The sequence below is a fragment of the Dufourea novaeangliae genome, unplaced genomic scaffold, assembly GCF_001272555.1.
Source record: "Dufourea novaeangliae isolate 0120121106 unplaced genomic scaffold, ASM127255v1 scaffold141, whole genome shotgun sequence".
In the NCBI taxonomy this organism is placed as follows: Eukaryota; Metazoa; Arthropoda; class Insecta; order Hymenoptera; family Halictidae; genus Dufourea; species Dufourea novaeangliae.
The window spans coordinates 1,063,039-1,086,251 of NW_015374017.1; the positions used below are offsets into that span (position 1 = coordinate 1,063,039).

Here is a 23,213-nt window from a genome sequence, read left to right on the forward strand (position 1 = left end):
AGTTAATATCTCCAGACCAATGTTTATTTCAATTCCAGCAACATTTCGTAGTGCCTAATTTTACTGCACCTATTCGACACGTATCTGACGGAGTTAACCACGTGGTACGCGTATAACTCGTCGGATTAACGGATCTCGGACCGGTGGGAGGGGAAAAGGGAATCGAATGAAGACATCGGAGGATCCCATTCTTCTTCGTTTACCATCGCCGCAGGACTTATTCTCCTCCAAGAAGATGCTTATTTGGTGGGAAAGAGGGGTGTTGTGCGTTGGTCACACGCCGATCGTTTTGTACGTGACGCATCGCGACACCGTTTGTTTTTTTTCGGAGGTGATTGAGAGGAATGGCCTTGGTTATGGGGGTGGGAATGATGGCGGGAATGATGACGTGTAACGGGTACCCTCGTTCCTTTTGATTTTCGACGGGGAAGGGCGAAGAGGGGACGAAAGTGCGAAATTGTACAGGGTGTTTAAGAGGACGAGGGTCCGGCGGTAAATTGAAACAGAGAACGGTTCGCGTGGTTAGACGTGTAATGGCGGCTTTAATGAAAGATGTGAGAAGGGAATGAGGGAGAAAAAAAATGGGAACGTTTCGTCCTAGGCCTGCTAGTTGGATTCGTCGGTGAGGTTACCTAACAGTACACTGTCTTAAGCTGTGTGTACACTATGTAATGTAACACGTTATTCAGCGATGGTATAAAATTTTGTTAGAAAAACAGGGAGAAAAATGTTATGCAACATCACTTGCAGAATAATAGACATTACTCTGTCATTAACAGTCCGATCGAAAATGTTTTGAGAGAGCTTTAACGTGATTATAGCAAATTTTTTGTCAACTCTTTTTTTCCATGATTTTTCGAGGTCATCTTCAATTTTTTGCAAATACACCTATAATTTTTGTACGCCTAACAGATGTTATGTTATGATACTTACCGAATTCGTCTTGAAATCCTCTAACAGAATCAGTTGATCCATGTTGGAGTAATATACTACAGTTGTTCCTCGATTCGAAAGAAAAATAATAAACAACATCCCCTCGGTAATTCTTCTGTAACATGTTCAATTTCCGCTAACGATGGAGAATGTAATAAACTACTGCAAGAAAAAATGTATGTTATTCCATATAAAAGTCTAACAGCTCCGGATTGGTCGACGCTGAAACGAGGGGGGGGGGGGGGGGGGATGATTTTATGGTTTCAGGGATTGATCGTGCAGAGAGAAGAACCATCCAGTTTTCCAGCCACTTTTTTGTTTCCTTTAATTCATACGCGTGTATTAAATTTACATTCACTTTTAAGAACGACGTTTAGGTTACAGGACAATGCGCAATTTACCGTTAATTTTATCTCCTATCGTAATTGAGGGACGCGAAAGAGGAATTCGGGCTGAGTCCATTGCGCAATTAAGTCTCTTGTAAACGGACGCGTTCTATTTGTAAGAATAGGATCTTCGAATTAAATACTAAAAATAATTAAATAGTCACCACAAACGAAATAATTGTTATCCGATAACGGTACTCTAATTGGTACCATTTCCAAATCAATGATTCTACAACAATTCTTGTCAATCGTGATAAATGAAGAATATCTAGACATTCGATCTATAAATCTGTCCACCGATTCCGTGAAAGGAATCGATTTTTAATTCACTGTATTCTGTATCGTCGATCACACTAACACGTGGCCATTTTCTTTAACTCAGACTCGTGCAAAATACACGTTCCTTCGTATAAAACGATAAATCAAAACTCTATTACCATCGTTCCCGTCTCCTCGACGAACAGACAAAAAAAAATGGCCCTAGAAATGGCACACTGACTCAGCCTGGTCCCTCCTAGCGTCCAGCAATTTCAAAATGGAACAACGACAAACGTGTAGTCGGCAATGACGACGTGTCGGCTTCGTCGAGAACGATCCACACCTCCGATTCTGGTCGATCCACGAGATCCATCGTTGACGTCGAAGCCGTTTTAATGATTAAATCTTTATATGTACACTGAATACGCGACGGAGCAGGTGGATGCACATCAAGGTATGTACCCAGAAGAGATATCTTTTCGAACAACATTATTCGTCGACCGATTGAAATCTCTGATACATCTATTCCGAAAATAATAATATCCCGTTTCAATTCGTTTCGCACCGTGAAAAACGAAAGAACAACCGTTTCTATAAACGTGTCCCTAGTTAATTGAATTCTCTTAAAATTAATCCTTTTCTCTTCAGGTGTACGAAGAACAATCCTGTCTCTGGTACATATCTCCACGAGAAAATAAATAAAGCCGGTACCGTTCCATTTTGAGAGACAGTCTGCTTGTCTTTCATTAACTTACGCGAGATTCATTAACAATTGTATTCCTTCTTCGGTGAATTATGTATAATTGAATGGACAGTTGTATACTTGACGGTGGAGTTTGTATTTAAGGGTTGATTGAATAAATGTTAGCGTGTGTTGGTAGCGGTCGAAACAGAATTTCAGGGAAAAGTAGACGAAAAAATGGGGGAAACTAATGTTTAAAAAATCTAAGCAATATACAATATATTTTTGTAATTGTAAATGGCTCATCGGTACAAACGAATCTATGAAAAATGGAGTAACTATGCACAAGTAAACAGTATTTGCTAAATACACCTTGCTAAAATTTTAAGCAGATTATAAATAATTCATCGGGACACCAGACTTCTCTACCGTGATAATAGAAAATTCTTCTAGGAACGTTCCATCTAATCGACCTGTATAAAAACTTGATGCTAAAATGAAATTGTCGGTAACAATATTACTCGACCACTTTGTAACTTATCTTACGGCCGTCGCAATTAAGGTCACGAAGCATTTATCACAGACAAACGAAGAAAACACTGGCCCATCTGAGCGTAGTAGAAATAAACGTTATTAGACATTGTAAAAATTAACACGTCAGTATATAAAAAAAAAATCTGGTATGCGAGAGAACACTTTGCTGAAAAGCTCTGGCAAAATAACTTCAGACAATCACACTGTTTCTCGCTATAATATTAAGATTCATCGATCACAGTATCTTGTATAATAACTTAATATTTTAGTTCTGCTCTGGGACGATACAGTGTAAAATTATTCTTTTCTCGTTAACAAACCGTCTAAATGAATGGAACTAAGTCGCTAACAATAATACGACGACGTATAACAGGTACAAAAAAGGTTCACCAATTTCATCTGATCATGCATATCAATTCAATTTTTTCCCCCAAACAGAGGTGGGCAAATTTCTTATCTAAACAAAGAATTTCGAATGACGAATAAAGATAAAAAAAATACTCCGTCATTTTCAATCGAATGAACATCGAAATTTCAATTTTTATAATAAAATCACATTTCTTCTTAAACCGGTAGACACTTGGGAAACAATTAATTTAACTTCATAAAAGTCAAAATAACGATCTAGATACTATCATTTTTCACTATTCATCGCTTGAATAAAATTCTGCCCAACTCTGCCCCCAAGCAACAAGAATATACACAATTAAAAACTAATAAATATATCTAAAGCGACTAGACACCACGCAGAACGAAATAAATCTATCAACACTAGAACCACCAGCATCGAAGTATACTAAATTCAACTGTATAATACAGTAACATACACAATACACACTACAATCTAGCATAATACAGTATAAAAAGTCCAATAAATTAAAAGCAAAGATAAATTCCATCAAAAGCACTATTACAGCATGAATAATCATCGAATAAAGTAATATGCAATCCGTCCATTTTAACAAGTTCGGTGGTTCCATTGTTAAGATGATCGTTCCCTGAATAACCACGAACCAATCGCGTAACTCAGTCAACACCCACCAATAGGCAGTCCCGCAATAGAAACGCTCCGAGGCAATATTACCATAGCGGCCACAAGACAAGTAAGTGATTCCTCCGGACCGTGTTAATCAGATCGCATGTTCCTTCTGGAAAAAGGAAAGGAATAATGGATGTCGTCGCGGGAAAAAAAATAGAGAGGGAAGGAAAATTGAATCAAGCGAAAATTGAGAACACTGGGTACCCCGTGGTAATTCAATATGGATCGGCCGATAATAATGTTGTCCGTGGGAACTGTTCAGAATCGAACGCAACTGGACTGATGTCACGCGAACGATCCCCCCCCCCCTCCCTTTCCTTGCGATCTTTCGATGCTCCAGTCGTGTCGGTTCGGCTGGCGAACCGTTACTCCTGGTCCCTTTCGACACGTTCCACAAGAAAGTCCGGCACGGTTCTCGGCTCGGGGTCCATGTTGGTCAGCACGTTGCAAAGACGCAGCAGCCTCGCCTCGTACGGATAAAGATCCTTGACCGTTTCGTCGTTCGGCAACAGATCGGTACAGATCCGCGAGCCACGGCCGAATCTGTCGAAGAAATTCATAAACGGAAAATCAAATTATCCGCGGACTGGAATTTCCGATTGTGTACTCTGTGGTTAACACGTCAAACGCCATGATGGGTGAACGACATTTTCTTGCTGTTTTGGCAACTGTGTCAACAAACAAATACGAATGAAGGACACACTATTCGAGGTAATACAGGTGGTCTATTAGGCTGACCTTTGAACAGTTAATGAAATTAAATAATTGCTTGCCAAGCGTCTACTCATTCGAGATTAAGTATCGTTTTATTGTGAAAATTGACATTTTCACGGTTATGATATTAACCCTTTGCAGTCCGAGTCATTTTTACTATGAGCAACGAACTACTACAGGACGATTTTATTTTAACATATAATTATACATGCAATGTAACAGTAGAGGTCCCCATGGAAAAGTGAAGAATATTTTTATTTTTAAATGTATGAAAATACAAAGTTGCTTCTACATAGATTTCGGCGAAGTAAGTTTTTTTATGTTTTATTTGATGTTCGAAATTTTTTATCTAGATAACGAATTTTTCCATGCTCTGGCCACCGGAATGTATTGTATTTATTTGAATACAAATGGCGTTCAACTTGTTAACACGATTTCGTGTTCTAGACGGTAAATTTTAAACAGTTGATCGTGTTTGTGCTTTGTTTATCTTGGGGAGCTCGTAACAAAAACGACCGTTGTCAATGTTTTTTTTTTAGGAGAGTAATAAAATATTCTGGCATCGTTCACTTTTGTTTGATCAGTCTTCAATTTTCTTTTCGGAATAAATGGAGACAAATTCTGATAACCAGTTATCTGCAAGTTTCAGGCAAATTGCCAGCAAATAATGACAAAGGTTGTCTAAAAAACCATAGCCTTGCAGGGTTTTGCAATTAAAGATGGTGACTACAATTTATTCGTCATTCGAAACTCTTTATTTAAATAATGAAATTGCCCATCTCTGCTCAACAGACAAAGGGACACCTAAATGAATTTTCAAATTCGATTACCGACGACAATGAAGCCTCTCTTTCTCATACTCCGATTTTTTCGATGCAACTTCAACGCGTGGAATCCCCCGTTAACTGGTCCTCGCAGCTAACTTCAAGTCGCCCAATATGTATTCACTAATGTAAATTGTGGTAACTTTGACGTAGTCAAATGTAACATTGTCCCAGAATAAAAAAAAAATGATCATATCCGATTCTGCAGCTCTTTCGCAAAGCACATTCACGTAAATTATCTTCAAACTTAATTCACCAATTTGCAGAGCTGCAAAATCGAAAATGGCCATTTTCCGAATCGGAACGAAGTTACCTTAACCAAGTGACCCCATACTTAAGGTACATCAAAAGGCAATCGACGATGTGTGAAGCTTTAAATTTACGAATTTCGATGGGTTCATCGATATCGAAAAAAGATCTCTCTTTCTGAATATCGCGTTCCTCATCTTTGTCCGGGTGTGACGAATTCAAACTTTCTCGAATGACCTTCGAATCCTCTTTCACGTTCAATCACTCACCTGATGAAGCTCTGCCCGTTCCTTCCCCGTTTGTACTCTCTGTCGGCGCCGATCGCCTTCATGTCCGATCGGCCGAACCTGATCACGATGTCGGGCGACTTCCAGCGTGGATACCTGTTCACCTTCGAGCCACCTGCGTTCCCTTCGTCGCCCAGAACTTTCTCGATATGGCTGTCCGAATCGCTACGTCCAAATCTGATGAACGACGAGCCCATACTGCTACGTCGTTCCTTCGAGTCCGAATCGTCCGAACGACTCTCGACGTTGTGCCTCTTCAGCACGTACTCGAGATCACCTGGCACATCCTTGAATATCCTCAGTCCACCGTCCGCCTTCAGCGGCGTCAGCATCGAGGTGGACACCAGCACGCAGTTGCAGAGGAAGGGTAGCACGTAGAACGACGACAACACGGTCTACGAATAGATAACGTTCGCAGGACACGTCAAAACCTCCGGTATCCGAACCGATCGAGAGACGTACAGTATTAACTCGATGAGTGTTCGACAATTACTCGAAATTGTTTGAAACAAATGTAATCAGTTTCAGAATTCCAAGTTCTATCACTATGCTAAACCTCGTTAAAAAGGCAGCGTTATACCAGGGGATCTTTACTTGTAAATGCCGAGGCATCTTTGAACACTCATCGAAGATTTACTGTATTCGGTACATTGGAAGAAAATCGACGCGACTATTACAGGGACCTGAACCGGTATGATTTTGATACCGGCATTATGGCATCGAAACTATACCGAAACCGATATATTATTGAAAATTGAAATAAATACCGATATTTTTTAGAGTTATATAGAGCGAAGGTTCAACCGAAAATACTGGTATAATAATGGGGACTAACAAAATTTGCGATTTCTTACTGTATACAGTGAATTCTCGATGAGTGAGATACGCTGTTCGGATAACAGAAGGTTTCGGTAGTAGAACGTTCGAATAATTAGGGTATTTGGTTATAATGGGTATTCGAATACGAGATGTTCTATTGTAATGATAACAATACGAACTTTGTGAGAACACGTGATTATGTGTAGTACAGAAAGTACAGAATATGTATACAGTAAATCTTCTATGAATGGTCCAAGGCTCTTTGACACTGACAAGGGGAGGTTCCCAGGAGTAACGCTGTATTTTTAATGAAGATTAGCATAGTGATAGAGGTTGGAATTCTGAAGTCTACGATATTTGTTTCAGCCGTATATGACCATTAGTTTACGAAATATTTTATGTTCAGTACCGAGGAGCCTTTGAACACCTATCGAGAATTTATTGTACATATCTTATATCTATACATATAGGGTGTCATGTAACTAGTAGTACAACCGAGTAAGGGGTGATTGTACGTAATAAAATAAGTCGAAAATATGGAATAAAATTTTTTGATTTGAGACTTCGTTTTCGAGAAAATCGACTTTGAAACTTAATCGGAAACGCATGTATTCGTCATGGCGGTAAGTAGAAACAGAATGCAATGAACAGACGCGCTAACCGAGTCCTATGCAATTGCATGAGATTTTCAGTTGATTTTTACTTTTTACAATTTTAAAAATTTTATTCTTTATTTTCGACTTATTTCGTCATCAAGAATCATCCCTGTGTATATCTCATGGCATTTTATGGAGGCAATTCCGATCGGTACACGGTGACAATTAACATGGCGGTGGGTGTGAGTGTGTTACTTTATTTTTTAATTCTACACGAAGTCGCGTGTACTCTAGTTTTGTGAAAAGTTATTTTCTTGTTGCTCGTGCTTCCAATGCCCCCTTGGAAACTATTACCCTCCATTGAATACTAGGAACACTAACGAAAGAAGAAATGTCACTACGATGGACCGTGGCTGTTATTTCCGTGAACGGAATAGAAGAAGCAAGTGTGCAAGACTATAAGGAGAACCGATTATTTCCTTTTACGTAACTCGCCGAACGAATGGTAACAACATAGTTGCGTAACCTTCCAGAATGCAGAATTTCGAATTGACCGAGGAGGACAATGTGCCTGTATCAATATCCTGGCAGTGTAATATCGATGATTCTCCAAATTCGTTTTCAGTCGAGATGCAAGCACGAAGTAGAGAAAGGTGAGGAACAGAGCCAAGGCTCTTAACCCCTTGCCCTATGATTTTTTTTATGTCTGCAGTCTCCAGAATTACTTCATAATAAATATTTTCCCAGAAACAAAAGGAATTCGTGTACATATTGCAATTGTACATTAACTCTAAAAATAAAATATTAATGTCAGCCAACTAGTACTTCACTTTGACTCCAAGAAAACGAATAGTATTTCTGTTTATTGAATCCATTTTGATATCGTCACCAAGGCAAAATTTCACGTGATGCATTCGTAAGTTCTATGCGTCGTAAACCCGTTTTACCGATGCAATAAATCTATACTCCATTGTGGATTTTCCAAAATCAGTTCAAAAATACCGTATAATCGTGCGAGCACAGTGGAGCGCGGCAGCCATCTTTGTTTACAGTAACTTTGTCCAGGTAACTGCTTTACCGACTTCTTTTTCTCCCTACATTTGCCTAATTCCTACAATCTTTTTACTATATAGGGACTCCACTGTCTAGTGTTTTTAAACATTATAATCCAACTGCATTTAATACGAGGGTATCTCTAAAGCAAATGATACAAATTGCTGCCTTTTTCTCGGCTCAGTATGGACTCGATCAGATTAAATGATCCAAGGACTCGATACTACGGCGTGGATACCTCGAGAGGTCCTGGCGAACGCCAGGGACACGGTACGCGTGTCGCGATAAATAATATCGGCTTGTTATTAGCTGTCTTAACAGGATGTTTAGTAATACCGCCGTTGTATACCGAGCAAGATTAATAACGTTGCCTTGCGTTACTTTAATTAGCCCACGTACACGGTCGCCCCTCGTAACAGCCATCGCGTCGTCGCCTACGAATCCGCCCGCCCGACTGTGTTGGCTTTCGTTAAAAAGCCGCAGATTTACGGGCGGTCAGGCAAAAGAAGAACAAAAAAAAAAACTGCCGGTATTAATGGGCCGGGAAATGGATAGAGGGTCGACGGACAAGTGGCATGTTATTATTCTCTATTTACGTTGAACACCTTCGTCAGAATCAGAAAATTGTATTAGATTGTCCGGTGATTAATAACCGTATACACTTATCCTCTGCTAAGGCTGTTTGTCCATCTCGTTGTCTATCCGATACTAGGATAATTAGTAGTGACCCCAAAACACTTTACTCTGAGTTGTCTAATGGAGCACTCATAGAAAATTTACTGTATACATATTCCGTACTCTATATACTACACATGATCACGTGTTCTCACAAAGTCTGTATTGTTATTATTGCAGTAGAACCTCCCGTATCGGAACACCCATTATAACCAAATACCCTAATTTAATGTTTTAATACCAAAACCTTCTGTTATCCGAACGGATTTATTGTGGTATGTACGTTCAGTGACAGTTTCCGTTCAGACAGTTGGATAATTTTAAAGTATACAGTGCAGGATAGCAAGAAGTGTTAAATACTTTTGTGTGTTGCCGAGTTTGGTGACGTGGAAGGAGAGAAGAGATCGTCCCGTGGAGACCAATTGCGAGTGGAGACGCCGATTAATTTCGTCTACGGTCACGCCAAAGTGTCAGAGCAATTAAATGCATTATTCCTTAACGTATAATAATTCACCCATACATTAATGGTTTTTTTTTTATTTTGTCGCAGTGCTTCGATGCTATTTATATTCTGAATATGATTCCAGGATTTTCTTGCGAGCGTATACAAAGTTTAAGGTGTAGAATCATGGCGATGCACAAACTGTATGAACTATTATTTTTATTCCCATGATCGTAGGTATAGCTTTTTCTCGCGAATAAATTCGATTGGAACGACTCCCGCGAAACTGTGCGCGTGGCGGCTGAAAATTTTCTCTGTGCAATTAGACGTTGGCGAGGAAAGTTAATGTCCCGGCAGATTAAATTTGAATCGAGAGCGGAGACACGACGGGAAAAAAAGTAGCTGTCGTCCGATGGAAATTGATCGCGTGTAATTTTATTATAGGAATTTTTGTTGGAACGCACAATTTCCAGACGTTTAAACGTTCTTTGCTGGCAGTGTTGGTTTAAGTTTTGCATAAACAAGCGTTGAAATTAAAAATCTATACATTCTTTAGAAAATCATACGGCAAGTAAAAATGGTCATTTGTTATTTGAACGAATCTGGATAAATTATTTAAAATAATAAAATTTTAAATAGTACTTTTTAATTATTATTTATCGTTTTATCTTATATTTATGATAATGTTTTAGGATGTTTAAAGGAAGGTGTTTGAAAGAAGAAAGAAAAAGAAACGACACTGAGTCAATTTGTTCCCAAAAATGTCGAAATTTTCAGAAATTATCATGAGGCTCTGAATTACTACTAAAATTACGATAGAAAATCGGAAAGGAGGAAAGAAACAGAAAGGGTAGAAGAAGAAGAAACCACAAAGTTCATCAAAGAGGAGAGGTGAAAAATATCAAAATAAAAGAAAAGCTAAGGCCATCACCAGAAATAGACAGAATTTTCCTCATGATAATGGTTCCCGAGTGACCAATGAATATTAAGAAAACCTCTTTATTATTCATTGAATTGCGTTAACAATTTCAAGATAAAAGTACACGAAAGCGTTCCAGAATGGATAAACTTTTATACGCCATCTTGTCCATCTCTCTAATAGTGTGAATTAGTAAGTAAGTATTGTAACGTAGTGAAAAAGTAAAAGAAGAAGACAGTTTTAGAAAAACAGGATGTAAATGTTCTCACACATTCATAGTAACTTGAAACAGCCCCGAAACTGAACGTGCATGTAATATCAAAGTCTCAAAACCTGTCGTTGCCTACATGTCGATCGTATATGAAATTCCAATTAAAAAAACTGCGACTCGAACTCAAAATGAAAAGGAATGAAAGAAATGAAAAATTCCACAAAATTCAGAAATTACCACAAAATTCTAGGATTACAATCAAATTTTTGTTAAATTACAAAATAAAGTTTTACAAGGAATCCATATTTCACCGACAACGACGCACGAGATCTCACTTAGCGCTCACCATTATCGTAAGTAGTGGGGGATGTCATGTGGTCTAAATATATAGAAACAAACTCTAAATAACCACAGAATCGTAGATTAAAGTAAACTTTAAAAACATTTTATAAGATATCCATGGTTCACCGTAAAAAAAAGATCTCTCACGCCGCACACTCACCACTATCGTAAGCGTTGGGGATGAAGTTTATGTCCAAATACACAACAAAAAATTCGAAATTACCATAAAACTCTAGATTAAAATAATATTAAAAAAAAGTTTTACAAAAAATCCATGGTTCACCGAGAAAAACAAACGAGATCTCTTGCAGAGCACACTCGCCACTGCCATAAGCGTTGGGGGTTGGTTCGTGGCTCCAAAACACCCAGAAATAACCTCTAAATTACCATAAAATTCTAGATTAAAATAATATTAAAATATATCCATGGTTCACCGAGAAAAACAAACAAGATCTCTTGCAGAGCACACTCGCCACTGCCATAAGCGTTGGGGGTTGGTTCGGGGCTCCGAAACACCCAGAAATAACCTCTAAATTACCATAAAATTCTAGATTAAAATAATATTAAAATAAATCCATGGTTCACCGAGAAAAACAAACAAGATCTCTTGCAGAGCACACTCGCCACTACCATAAGCGTTGGGGGGGGGGGGTTGGTTCGTGGCACCAAACACCCAGAAATAAACTCTAAATTGCCACGAAATTTTGGATTAAAATAAAAATTAAACAAAGTTTCACATGAAATCCATGGTTCACCGCGAGGAACAAAAAAAAAACGCGTTAGGTCACACTCACCATTATCGTAAAGTGTCGGGGGTGGCGTGTGGACGACAGCCGGGTCGTGTTGGGTCGGGCCTCGGTCTTCTTCTCGCGGGTTACTCCGGCGGCGACGACTCGACGGCGACGCGAAAGTAACAGGGAACAAAAGAGTAAGATAGGAGAAATCGCGCGAACGACGACGACGACGCGGCGTCGGGGTGACGCTTGCGGCCTGTTGCTTGCGGAACGAGTGTGTCCGGGGTTGGAGATGACACCCCCTTTATATAGAGGCAACCACGGCACAGCGCATCCCCCGTGACTCGACCGCCCGTGGGAGACGACGACAGAGAGGATCGGGGGACACACAGCCTCACCTGAGTTATGATTGGCCGAGCGTACAACACGATACCTCTACATTATTTTGATTCAATTACACCACCGGCTACCGACCTACGTAATCCTCCCCCCTCTTTATTATTTATGACCAGACCGCGAATAATAATCATCATCATCGGGGTACGAACACCGCTGGCTGGCGCCTTTTCGACCGTCGAGATTCTTGAAGGATGACCACTTGTTGGTAGAAGGGATGATTCGGGGGAGGCGATGACGATGGTAAGGAATAGAGATGGTGTAAACTGCTACTTGTGAATCACCAGCGATTCGATCACGTTCGTTCCCAATCAGGGGGGTTTTTCACAGTGATTCGTGATTTTTCGTTGATCGTTTCTGATTTGTGGAAAAATATAACTGTTCTTTACACGCGACACGTAACCTGTATATTTTATATTAACGATATCGAAAGACAAATTCGAGTTGTATCGTATGAAGTGAAGGAATAATTAGAAATAATGAATAAATTAAGGATTATTAATTATAATTTACATGCACATTGATGGTGCAGGAAGAGAGACAGTTAATAGCTGGGCTTAGCATGCGAATGTTTTTGTTATTTTCACTGACTCATTTAGTTGGTTAAATTATAGATAAAATATTGAGGATTAAATGATATTCGGTAAATGATAGTCGACGAAGAAGAGAGACAGTTAATAGCTGGGCTTAGCATGCGAATGTTTTTGTTATTTTCACTGACTCATTTAGTTGGTTAAATCATAGATAAAATATTGAGGATTAAATGATATTCGGTAAATGATAGTCGACGAAGAAGTTCCTCGGCAATGATGATGTCTGAGAAAAAGGACTATAGGGGCAAGGATTAGCCTGGGTTAATAAAGAATAGAGAAATAAACATTCTCAAGATCGTTCATAGTGGGTTCTTTATGCAATGGTGAGGAGGACAATGACGACGAGGACAGAATTTTTTATTATTTTGTTTTTTGCAACCACAGCATAGTAATGTAATCGCCATCGGTTCAAGTAAGGATATTCATAACCTTACAATAATTGATAACAATGTTTAATGTGACTTCGTTTGTTTTCAATTATTTCTTTTGTATTTGTTTTTCATTTGTAATGTTCCTGGGTCCGTTTATTACTGTCACTTCCGTGACATTTTCGGTGGAGCGCTCGCGATCATCCTTGGCGGGAATTAACAGGGTAATTTCTGGAAACGTATAATCCGTTATAAGATAACCGTGTCTTCAAGTTCGACGAGTATACTCGTCATATGAAAAAAAAATAAATAAAATACCTGTTGATATAAAAATTGAAAAATATATTTCTTTTATTAGAATAAAGGAGTCAAATTAACTACGCACGCGGATACACATGTTCAAAAGAAAATTCCACCAATCAAGGACCAAAAGGATGATTGATTCAAAGAACAAAACAATTCGAATAATTAAATCGTTTTATTTTACAGAAATTCACTGATAAATCTACTACGCAATTTCGTTCAAATAATCTAAGGTCGTGTGGACTGGAATTCGAGCACATGTGCACTCACCAATTCCTTGACCTTCGCCTGTATTTTCCTCGCTCGAGTAAATTATCACATTAAACAAGGGATTAGGTTTTTTCTCTACTCGAAGGACTGACAGTGTGATTTGGTAATTAATTTTAGCCGATTGGTCCCGATACCTTCCGAATTCTCCCGATTTCTTAACCCACAAGGTTACGAAGCTTTGTATTCGTGTCTGGTCTTCAGTTACGTTTCGCTTCGTCTCTGGTTCACCTCGTCTCATTAAATATTTTCTAAGATAAATGTATATATCGCATCGGGTGGTGTTGCCTAGTGAGAGTGAAAATGTGAAAAATATCTAAGAAAAGTGCAGGAAGAATAAAATCAGCCGAAGTCCCTGGTTTCAAGACACTGAAGAATGAATCCACCGATAATCTTGGAAACATCCGTGCGCAGTATTTCATGAATGGGGAACGAAATGCAACAGGTAGAGGGACCAGTTTTCCAGGGACGAAACTGGGTCACCCCTTTCCCGTCGCGAGACGACAATAACGTGGCACAGGTGCAAAGATTTCGTTTCTTTTTTTCGTATTTCTATACGAGGATATTTTAAAGGAAGAATGTCCCAAGGCTACAATACCGTGTCGATATAAATAATCATCGATTCTAACGTTTTTTACACTTCGAATGCACAGATCCTGAAAGTTCTTTGACGTGCACAAGTGATTTAAAACTCGCAAAAATCTCCTAAAGTATGGACTGTGTCAGAAGAAAAATACATTTAGAATCGTTTTTTTGTAATTTAATGTTCGTACATTCAGGTAGAATAGTTCAGATTGAAGGGACAAAACAGAAATTAAAGTAACGTAAGAGCAGTTTAACGTGAGAATGTTTTCAGAAATCAGGGTTCAAGTGAAATTTGGGACTGGGGTTTTTCGTCCCCTCTCAGTTCACTCGAAGTATTAAACAATAGTGTTACATTCAAAAATTAAGTGCCGAGGGGCCCTCAAACACTAATCGGGGATTTACTGTATACAAATAACCCTGAAAAACGTCTTTTATGTCACGAAAAACACAGGTGCCACCCACGCGTCTAACGTCTTCTCTATTCATGGTTTCGTCCTCTCAATAAAAAGCCCCGGAAGTCGTTCGTTACCTCTATTTCCCAGAAAGAAAGATTTTTCGGACACGTCGCGGTGCTAAAATTGAACGCGAGGAATGTAACGATGAATTTTCTCGGGCGTCACCGCGGGGGAAAAAACGTACGGGCACCGTGTATTAAAATAACGGTCGCGCATTTGTTGCATAACTCGGGGTCGCAATGAGGTCCGTTCGAATTCAAAACGGTGACACTTGGCCCATTGTATTGTCGACTGGAGGGACGCGTAGGCTGGTCCGTTATTGCCGTTGGTGCAACCAACGACGAGGGGGACGATTCGTCGCGGAGAAACGAGCTGAAAATGGTGGAACAAAATTTTTCCTCGCGAATATCCATCATTTTATTTTCCAAATTGAGCATCTTATTGAAACTTTTTGTTACGCATACCGTTTGAAAGAAGTCCCTGTGAAAATTATTATACAATATTTTGAGTGTATAGAGAAAGTGGCTGTGTTTAAAAATATATATCTAGCACGTATAGATCGTATGAGATGATAGCCTCTAATATCAGAGTGGAGTTCAATTTTATTCTGATGATACATAGTGAAAAGCAGCAGTGTCAAAAACAGAATTTAGACTTTATACTTCGGATGTGCAATACGAATGATGATTGATTTACACTGAAAGATTGTTTTCATCTGGACTTCATCCAAAATGGTCAGTGAACAAAGTAGAGGCAGTCTACTTTCGACGAATTGAATGGATTGCGAATGAATGACCGTAAGAAAATCATCCTGGCATTGAAAAAATCAATGAGATTAAATAATTGTTTGCCAAGTGTATGCTCGTCCCAGAAGAAATACATTTTATCTTATTATAAAAATTAGAATTCCCTCGTTTGGACAATTAAAAACGAGTACTTTTTTTTTACATAATGAATTTGTCCATCTCTGTCCAATACATCCACCGTTTTATTAACCTTACTAACGTGATAGTGTTTCATAAAAAGTCATTTGGAAAAGTTTGTTCTCTATTTAATGGACATTCAAACGAGAAAATGTTTGCAATCCGATAATGTTACCGAGGTTAATCGAAAGTTATGGAACATAACATAATAAGGATGAATAAATAACACCTTGCAAGGTCGACGAAACTAATGACTCCTTCACGATCCATAATAAGCCCGTGAACTTTAAAACAATTTAAACGCTTTCCGACCTACGTGATGACGTTTCTTTGCGAACGCCGCCCCTGGACTTTTATTCACGACGTCTCCTATGTCGGCCGACCCACGTAGCTCTGCGCGGCGCATAGAACTAGAACAATATAGTATACCTTATCTTGAAAAATGTTTGGTTTCCAGGAGTCGCCGGAACCATTGTTGTACGCTTTGTGCACCCTGGAGCCAGACTGACATCCTTGAAAGTACATAATCCGGTGTTAAGCCGATGAACTGGCCGAGGGGGGTGTCATCCTGGACATCCTGCGGAATCGCAGGACATCCGAACCGTGATCAATGGATCGTGTTCACGCTCGTGAATTCACGATTTTCTTTGCCGTGAAAACTCCGCCTCAGATTTACTCATGGATAATCAGATATTTCGAAAATTCTCTCTACTCTGTACTACCCAGGTTTATGCATAGTACAGGGACGTTACTTTATTCTATATAGAATATACATATAATACATAATATAAAATATATAACATATAACTACATAAATATTCGCAGCCTAATTATAATTATAAGAACACTTCTCTGTCCCTTATTATGTATCATTCATTTGATACTTCACTTTGCTATTTATATATAAGTCATTTGCATATAATTAATTGTAGAAATTTTATCTATAGTGTCTAGAAAGTTTCATTTGAGTCTTTGCGGTGAAATTGACGAGGACAGACGTACGTACGTCAGGAAAATGTTAATATCGACATTTAATAACATAATTACAGATGAGAATAAAATTGTTATAAATGTATGCCAAAAGGAGGAAAGGAAGGAATTTATTTTAATATCAATATCATTTTACCCACGGTATAATTAAATAGTAATTATGAGGGTGATTTTACACGAGAAAATAAGTCGAAAATGTAGAATAAAATTTTGGCATCCAGGGCTTAGTTTTCGAGAAAATCGAATTTGAAGATTCATCTGTAACGCGTATATTCATGGTAGTAAGTAGATACGGAATGCAGTGAACAGACGCGTTAGTCAAGGCTCATTCAATTGCACGCATATCCAGTACATTTTCAGAGTCAATTTTCTTGAGAACGAAGTCTGAAATGGAACAATTTTATTCCATATTTTCGACTTATTTTCCATGTAGTATCACCCCCTCCCCGGTTGTACCATCAATACTGGGACACCCTGTATAGATGAAAACGTTTCTAGAAGGAATTCATTGCAAGTAATAATTTCAATGTAATAAAACTTATAGAAGGACGAGGGTTGTAGAATAAAGATTAGATCAAGAGTCCGTGCAAAAGGAAACTGTATTTGCGTTTTTAGTAATTTTAGACTCCACAATAGGCGCATCTGTCCAAGGAAAATACCATCAAGACGAAAAGTAAAAAATTTGTTTATATCAAAATATTCACGTGCATGAAGACTTTACGAATAAACTACTATTTACACGGAATGTTGGTATTTTACTGACAGTAATAAATGTAAAATGCATTATTTTGTTTCAGGTTTCTGTCAACTTAATTCCATGTAACGAACGAAATGAGTTCGTCCAAAGGGGCATAGCTGTTTCTAAACTTTCTTCTCCGAACAGTACAAATAAAGGGTACGAGAAAAGTGATAAAAGTTAAATTTTTCAAAACCTGTTAAATTTCCCTGAAAGTTTATCCTAAGTATTCAAGAATATTAGATTTGTACTTGCGACATTGAATGTAACATTTTGTTCCTCTGAAGTCAGAATACAATTAATTAATGGAGCTTTTATTATTTTTCTTCATATACCCTCTGAGAGTACCTCACAATTAGAATTTACAAATAAAATTGTTATAGTACATCAAATAATAAACAGCCTCATGATTTTACAATGAAAACAGAAACACTGTACCCACATCTACGTTTGTTCTTTTTTTTTTTTACATCAACATTTTGTAGGAAGGTAATTGTTCTATTTTATACATTAGAAATACTCCATTGTTGCAGCGTTCCGTGGAATCCTCTTCTCTCGATATCCGTGAGAATGTGTTTAAGTAAAGCTACCTAAGTTCCTTTTTATAGACACCCATTTCAAATAGTATTATAAACACGTCACTCGTGTTATCCAAACAGCATGTCCTGCCGTTATTATTTCACTAGCACGTAACCACTTACAAAATAGTATCTGTAAATTGTTTTAAATTCAGTCTTTATAAATCTTCTTAAATATCTATTTCTTGCTTCCCATCTTTCATTTCCCCCTCTATTTTAAGTTTCGCATGGAATACAAAAAGTTTACACAAATATAAACAACAATTCCAGTTATTTTCCGTATCTTTGATTGCATTTACTATACTTCTCCAGCAGATACGCGAATTCCTTAGCCGAGAGGCTAACGTGTAGAGGTAATGTACTGGAAATAGAGAAGGAATACTGTTTAATGACTGCAGTTATTGACAATTAAGCTTATAAGGACAGGATGTTTCCTAACATGCAAGATCCACGTCAATAGAGATCTGGGAACACGAAAATAGACAAATTCGTATATACCTTAATCGATACTTTAACGACTGACTATAAGTGGTACTATTAAAGTATTTATATATATTTCTCGATATCCGCATCGTTCAAAATAATTCTTAAAATATTTCAGAAACTATGACAGGGCTACAAGTTGGTATTCAGGCCGGAGGTGGCCATTCTGACCAATTCGTGTACCTTAGGAACAAGGTCAACTATGTTTGTATGAACTTTTTTTCACTAACTTTTGGCCTCTATTCTTCTTGAAGTGAGTCCCACATGTTACGAGACACCCTGTATAAGTGAATGAGCTTAGTAGGTTCCATTAAGTTCTACTCATTTAAACCTACAAAAATTCTGTTACACGTGTTTGCCATGGCAAAACACCATATGTAGAGCAAACTTGGCCATAAATTAATCCTAAATCAGGGTCAGGTATTCTCCGCGAGTTTAATTTCTCATCAAGTAGATCTATATTTATTTCTTCAGATTTAACTGTCCCTGTAACAACTGCTTCAGCCAACTTCTTCGTTAATGTAACTATTTCTTCTTTCCCATCTGAAGCACATAATAACGATACTCGTGTCTTTACTTTAGAACCTGCAAGTTGAAAACAATGATCAATGATCGTAACATGTGATTTTTTGGCAGACTGTCCTACAAGAAACATACCGCTTACTCCATTCTGTGTGTATGCTGTATTCGGTTTACTCCAATTGATATGCTCCAATAAATCAGGCCTTCTCTTTGCAATTTCATGTTTCAGGAAACTCTCATTTCTGACTAAGAAGCCTGTAACAGATACAAAGGTTTATGTAACACATAAATTGACTGATAATTATTTAGATAAGTTAGACTACAATTTAAATAGCTATTTTTATCATTAATCTGAATACAGATAGACAGTTTATAGAATATCACCATGTTACTGTGATAAAGAAATTCAAAATAACGTACTATAGTTGAACATGAATGATAACACTCAACATATGTGTGTATTCTATTTATCTTTGACTCTATGTATTAAAACAGTTATATAACATTACATCATGAAATTTTAGATACAAAGAACCATAGTAATAATTCAAAATAAAATACTACTAATTTATTTTGAATAATTCAATAATATTGAATTAATCATGAGTTCACATGTACTACAAACAACAGATAAACACTTCCAAGGATATGAATATGTACCGAAGAAGGTATATGACTCATTACATTAAATATGTAACACAAGATAATTTGAAACACTAGTTTCGTGAAAGCCATAAGTATGAACAATTTTAAAGACAAAGTTATGTCATAAAACAATACAAATTACATTGATTTCTTATACAGATAGACCCATAGAATATCTCGAATATCCAATGAGTGCTCTCAAATTATTCATTTGGAGTTCCTTAAAACTATGTTGTAACCCAGTAACTTTTGAGCCTCTAGTAGAACGTACGTAATCTGTTTATGCACAAACAGCTCCATAATGTAATGACTGACAAAGTAGATGCGTTACGTTGAAAAAACCAACTTGCATACGCACATTAACAACAGTTAATACGCGAAATCAACTTAGAAGGACAGAAATTATTTCAAACAAAAATTCAGTATTGTTGAACGTCTTAAAACAGAGGAATTTAAACAAATGAAGTTTACCACTGATATCATAGAAGCTGATGTAAGGTATACCGAGGGTGATGCACCAGCCGACTATCCGAACGCACTCTAATATAGTGTCCTCCTTCGCGCCGAAAACGATCACTATGTGTCTTGGCAGTTTTTTCGTTCGGCTCGCGGCGCGCACCAACCATTCGACTTCTGTCCTCGAGTTCTCACCGTACCAAATCTCAATGCACTTACGGTGAAGCAACATACAGCAGTTATGAACCGCGGTAAATAAGTCGTAGAAAAAATGCGTAAGTATCAGTAACGTGCGAAATACCGTGAACATAATGCCTTCCCGCGATCGACGTCGACCTATGTAACATAATCACACGAAACTGACAAAATAGACGGGACTTTTCAAAACCGCCCGGGGAACGTCACGAGGAGACTCCTGCACCTAGCTGGCCCGTCTAGCAGACGGTCCCCTCACGTGCACCTGGGTTACGATGGGTTACGTAGAACACGCACTCTTTCGTTGAATAGAAACACTAAACTCCGCGTTTTGACGGTAAAAGTCGTCAAAGTAGGTAGATATCAAACCCACTCCGATGAACCAAAAAGAACCAAGAATGGCGAAGTGAAAATAAGAGCTGTTTTACAGACTTGGGACACAGAATCACAGACGGAGCAAGTCTACCTAGTCTCTGTGGTGATGTGGCGGTTTACTGTGTCCCACTATTCGATGATATACAGGGTGTCTCTCCTACTTTGAGCATCTGAAATACTTTCGTTATTTTTTATGATACGAAAAAGTATCGTTCAATAACACTTGCTGTATAGCATTTCTTAATGACTTGTTTAAACAAGCGATCAAAAAGTGCTGTCGCGTCATCTAAGGTTAAGGAAACGGAACTAATTGGCTAGTAGCTTGTGCGTTTAGCTGTAGATCGCGCACTAGATATTTTCAATCACATTTTTCAATACAAATTTTAAATAAAAGTATTTTATCTATTTCAGGTCACCATAATATTGCTCCTCAAGTTATATAGGCTTTTATATAGTCTTATCTAAACAAAAGTAATTGCACCACTTATGCGACTTAATGGGAATAGTACGTTCGATTTATCAGCTACTTTATGTAATAAGAGAGTATATTTATCGAAGTGATAAATAACGACCATGGAATATAGATATCAGGGAATAAGTGAACGAGGCGTTACAATGTTCAATGTTATTGTTATAACTAAAAACCATAATAATTCGTATTTTACACAAGGTTTATAAGAACTTATATATATATATATATATATATACTTAATACCTTTTATGAGAATTTTGTATAAATATGTTTGATTTAAGTATTTATATTTTATTTAAATGTTATTGGCTTGGTGAAATTATCGTTCAATTTATACCATTTTATAGACTTCCAGTTCTATTAAATGAATGAATAAGGTGGTCCAATTTTATTCACGAAAAACGCGGAACGCACATGCGCAGCATTACACTCGGTATACACATGGTATACACAGATATCAAAGGTATACATGAAACGTGTTTGGCCATTCGAATAAAATGCCGCTAGCTTGTACGTAGTAATACTATTCGTATAAACAGTTCAGTGTCTTGACTGAATCTGACGCTTCGTACGATTGGTAGTACAAATAATGAAAATTACTGTGTAATTGTACGGAAATTAGAATTCATTTATCTGATAGATTGGAACTTTTATAGGTTAGGCACGTGGCGTACACTGTATATTTACGATCCGGTATCGTGTATTTTCAGAGTAACAGGAAGGTCTATTTTATGTTCTCAGTGATTACAAAATAAAAAAATGTCATTCCGTGGTCGTGGAGGTGGAGGATTTGGCAGGGGTGGTGGCGGCGGTGGATTTCGGGGTGGAAGAGGGGGTGGTGGCTTCCGCGGAGGACGTGGAGGTGGATTCGATAGGGGTGGAAGAGGGTAAGTATTCGATTTTATGTTTAAATATTTAATTAATTATGTTTACATAATATAAGTAAAGATTAGTCCATATATTACAGATATGATCAAGGTCCTCCAGAGGAAGTAACTCCATTAGGTCATTTTACGTGGACAGTTCAAGACGATGTTGTTGCTAAAGTAGACATTGAACAAGTGCCCTTCTTCAATGCTCCAATATACACAGAAAACAAACAACAGATTGGTAAAATAGATGAAATATTTGGTAATATTAGAGATTATTATGTGTCCATAAAGTTATCAGAAAATATAAGGGCATCTAGTTTCCAAAAAGACACACAGGTACGTTAGATACATATAGTTTCCTTGTATAAACTCTTGGTGGAAGAGATACTATGACCACAAAATAACAGAAAGATGGGAGTGTGAAGGGTCTGTGCCTCACTTAGCCTTATACAAACCATTATTATCTTCTTGAAGGACTAAAACAGAATAGAATATATAGTCCTGTATCTTGTGACATCAATAGTGTCTAGATTCTGTATTATAACCACCTTTTATCACTTCCACTAAGGGTATACATTGAATCTTTTATCAATGCCTTGCTAATAATTGCGTTTTATTTTAGTTGTTCATAGATCCAGCAAAACTGTTACCTTTGCAAAGGTTTTTGCCAAGAGCTCCTGGAGAAAAAAGAGGTAGTGGTGGTCGTGGAATGAAGAGAGGTGGTCCTGGAGGAGGACGCGGTGGTAGAGGCGGAGGTAGACCGTCATTCGGACGCGGTGGCTTTGGAAATAGGGGAGGAGGCGGCGGCGGCGGCGGTGGTTTCAGAGGCCGGGGAGGAGGAGGTTTCGGACGCAACGACTCTGGTAGAGGTCGTGGAAGGGGAAAATGGTAGAAAAGTAAAGACTTCTACAATCAATTTTTATGTAAAGACATGTTACAAAAATAAGAATACGTTGATTTCACTGAAGAAACAGAAATGCGAATAGTTTTATATCAAATTGAAAAGAATGTTACTGAAACAATACTTGATTTATGTTCAACATTTTGTTAAATAATATGTATGATTTATACTTTTGCAACTGATTTACTATATAAAAACACAAGTTTTATATACAGATATTAAAGAAATTTGACGCGAGAACAATATCATTTCTACACTTCATCAAATTTTATATGTTTCCCAAGTTCTTTCTCTGCCTTTTTTAACAGCTTATTTCTTCCTCTCTGTTTAGGTCGAATCTTTTTACCCAATTTTTCTTCTCTATCATGTGAAATTTTTTCCCAATATAATTTTTCTTCTTC

At 37.8% G+C, this 23,213-nt stretch overlaps 3 protein-coding genes across 4 annotated transcripts; 1 reads left to right on the forward strand and 2 right to left on the reverse strand.

The window, feature by feature from the left end:
* Positions 1–4,197: 4,197 nt before the first annotated feature.
* On the reverse strand, positions 4,198–6,518 carry LOC107188814 (FMRFamide-related peptides-like). The gene is made up of 3 exons (XM_015577178.1): positions 6,501–6,518; positions 5,889–6,301; positions 4,198–4,375 (listed from the first exon to the last, which is right to left on the reverse strand). Exons 1-3 carry the CDS (start codon positions 6,516–6,518, stop codon positions 4,198–4,200), a joined length of 609 nt encoding a protein of 202 aa, XP_015432664.1.
* An 11,559-nt stretch (positions 6,519–18,077) lies between these two features.
* Positions 18,078–20,555, reverse strand: LOC107188868 (dehydrodolichyl diphosphate syntase complex subunit nus1). The gene is made up of 4 exons (XM_015577247.1): positions 20,013–20,555; positions 19,032–19,151; positions 18,710–18,959; positions 18,078–18,252 (listed from the first exon to the last, which is right to left on the reverse strand). Exons 1-4 carry the CDS (start codon positions 20,305–20,307, stop codon positions 18,162–18,164), a joined length of 756 nt encoding a protein of 251 aa, XP_015432733.1. The 5' UTR covers positions 20,308–20,555; the 3' UTR covers positions 18,078–18,161.
* A 975-nt stretch (positions 20,556–21,530) lies between these two features.
* On the forward strand, positions 21,531–23,057 carry LOC107188830 (H/ACA ribonucleoprotein complex subunit 1). 2 transcript variants are annotated; one of them, XM_015577197.1, is made up of 4 exons: positions 21,531–21,695; positions 21,781–21,926; positions 22,007–22,247; positions 22,534–23,057. In XM_015577197.1, the coding sequence occupies exons 2-4, from the start codon at positions 21,799–21,801 to the stop codon at positions 22,801–22,803; spliced, it is 639 nt and encodes a 212-aa protein (XP_015432683.1). In that variant the 5' UTR covers positions 21,531–21,695; positions 21,781–21,798; the 3' UTR covers positions 22,804–23,057. The 2 variants fall into 2 exon arrangements, with proteins under 2 accessions (XP_015432683.1, XP_015432684.1); XM_015577198.1 differs by having other exon boundaries at positions 21,534–21,549.
* The last annotated feature ends 156 nt before the right edge of the window (positions 23,058–23,213 follow it).

Bases quoted from the DNA above. Each gene is read 5' to 3' on its own strand.
- LOC107188830 (XM_015577197.1), top strand. From the start codon at position 21,799: ATGTCATTCCGTGGTCGTGGAGGTGGAGGATTTGGCAGGGGTGGTGGC. The intron at 21,927-22,006 runs GTAAGTATTCGA...CATATATTACAG, and splicing joins TTCGATAGGGGTGGAAGAGG to ATATGATCAAGGTCCTCCAG. The intron at 22,248-22,533 runs GTACGTTAGATA...GTTTTATTTTAG, and splicing joins GTTTCCAAAAAGACACACAG to TTGTTCATAGATCCAGCAAA.
- LOC107188814 (XM_015577178.1), bottom strand. The intron at 4,376-5,888 runs GTGAGTGATTGA...TTTCTTCGACAG, and splicing joins AACGGGCAGAGCTTCATCAG to ATTCGGCCGTGGCTCGCGGA.
- LOC107188868 (XM_015577247.1), bottom strand. From the start codon at position 20,307: ATGTTCACGGTATTTCGCACGTTACTGATACTTACGCATTTTTTCTAC. The intron at 19,152-20,012 runs GTAAACTTCATT...TATCTGTTACAG, and splicing joins CAGCTTCTATGATATCAGTG to GCTTCTTAGTCAGAAATGAG. The intron at 18,960-19,031 runs GTATGTTTCTTG...TTCAACTTGCAG, and splicing joins CACACAGAATGGAGTAAGCG to GTTCTAAAGTAAAGACACGA.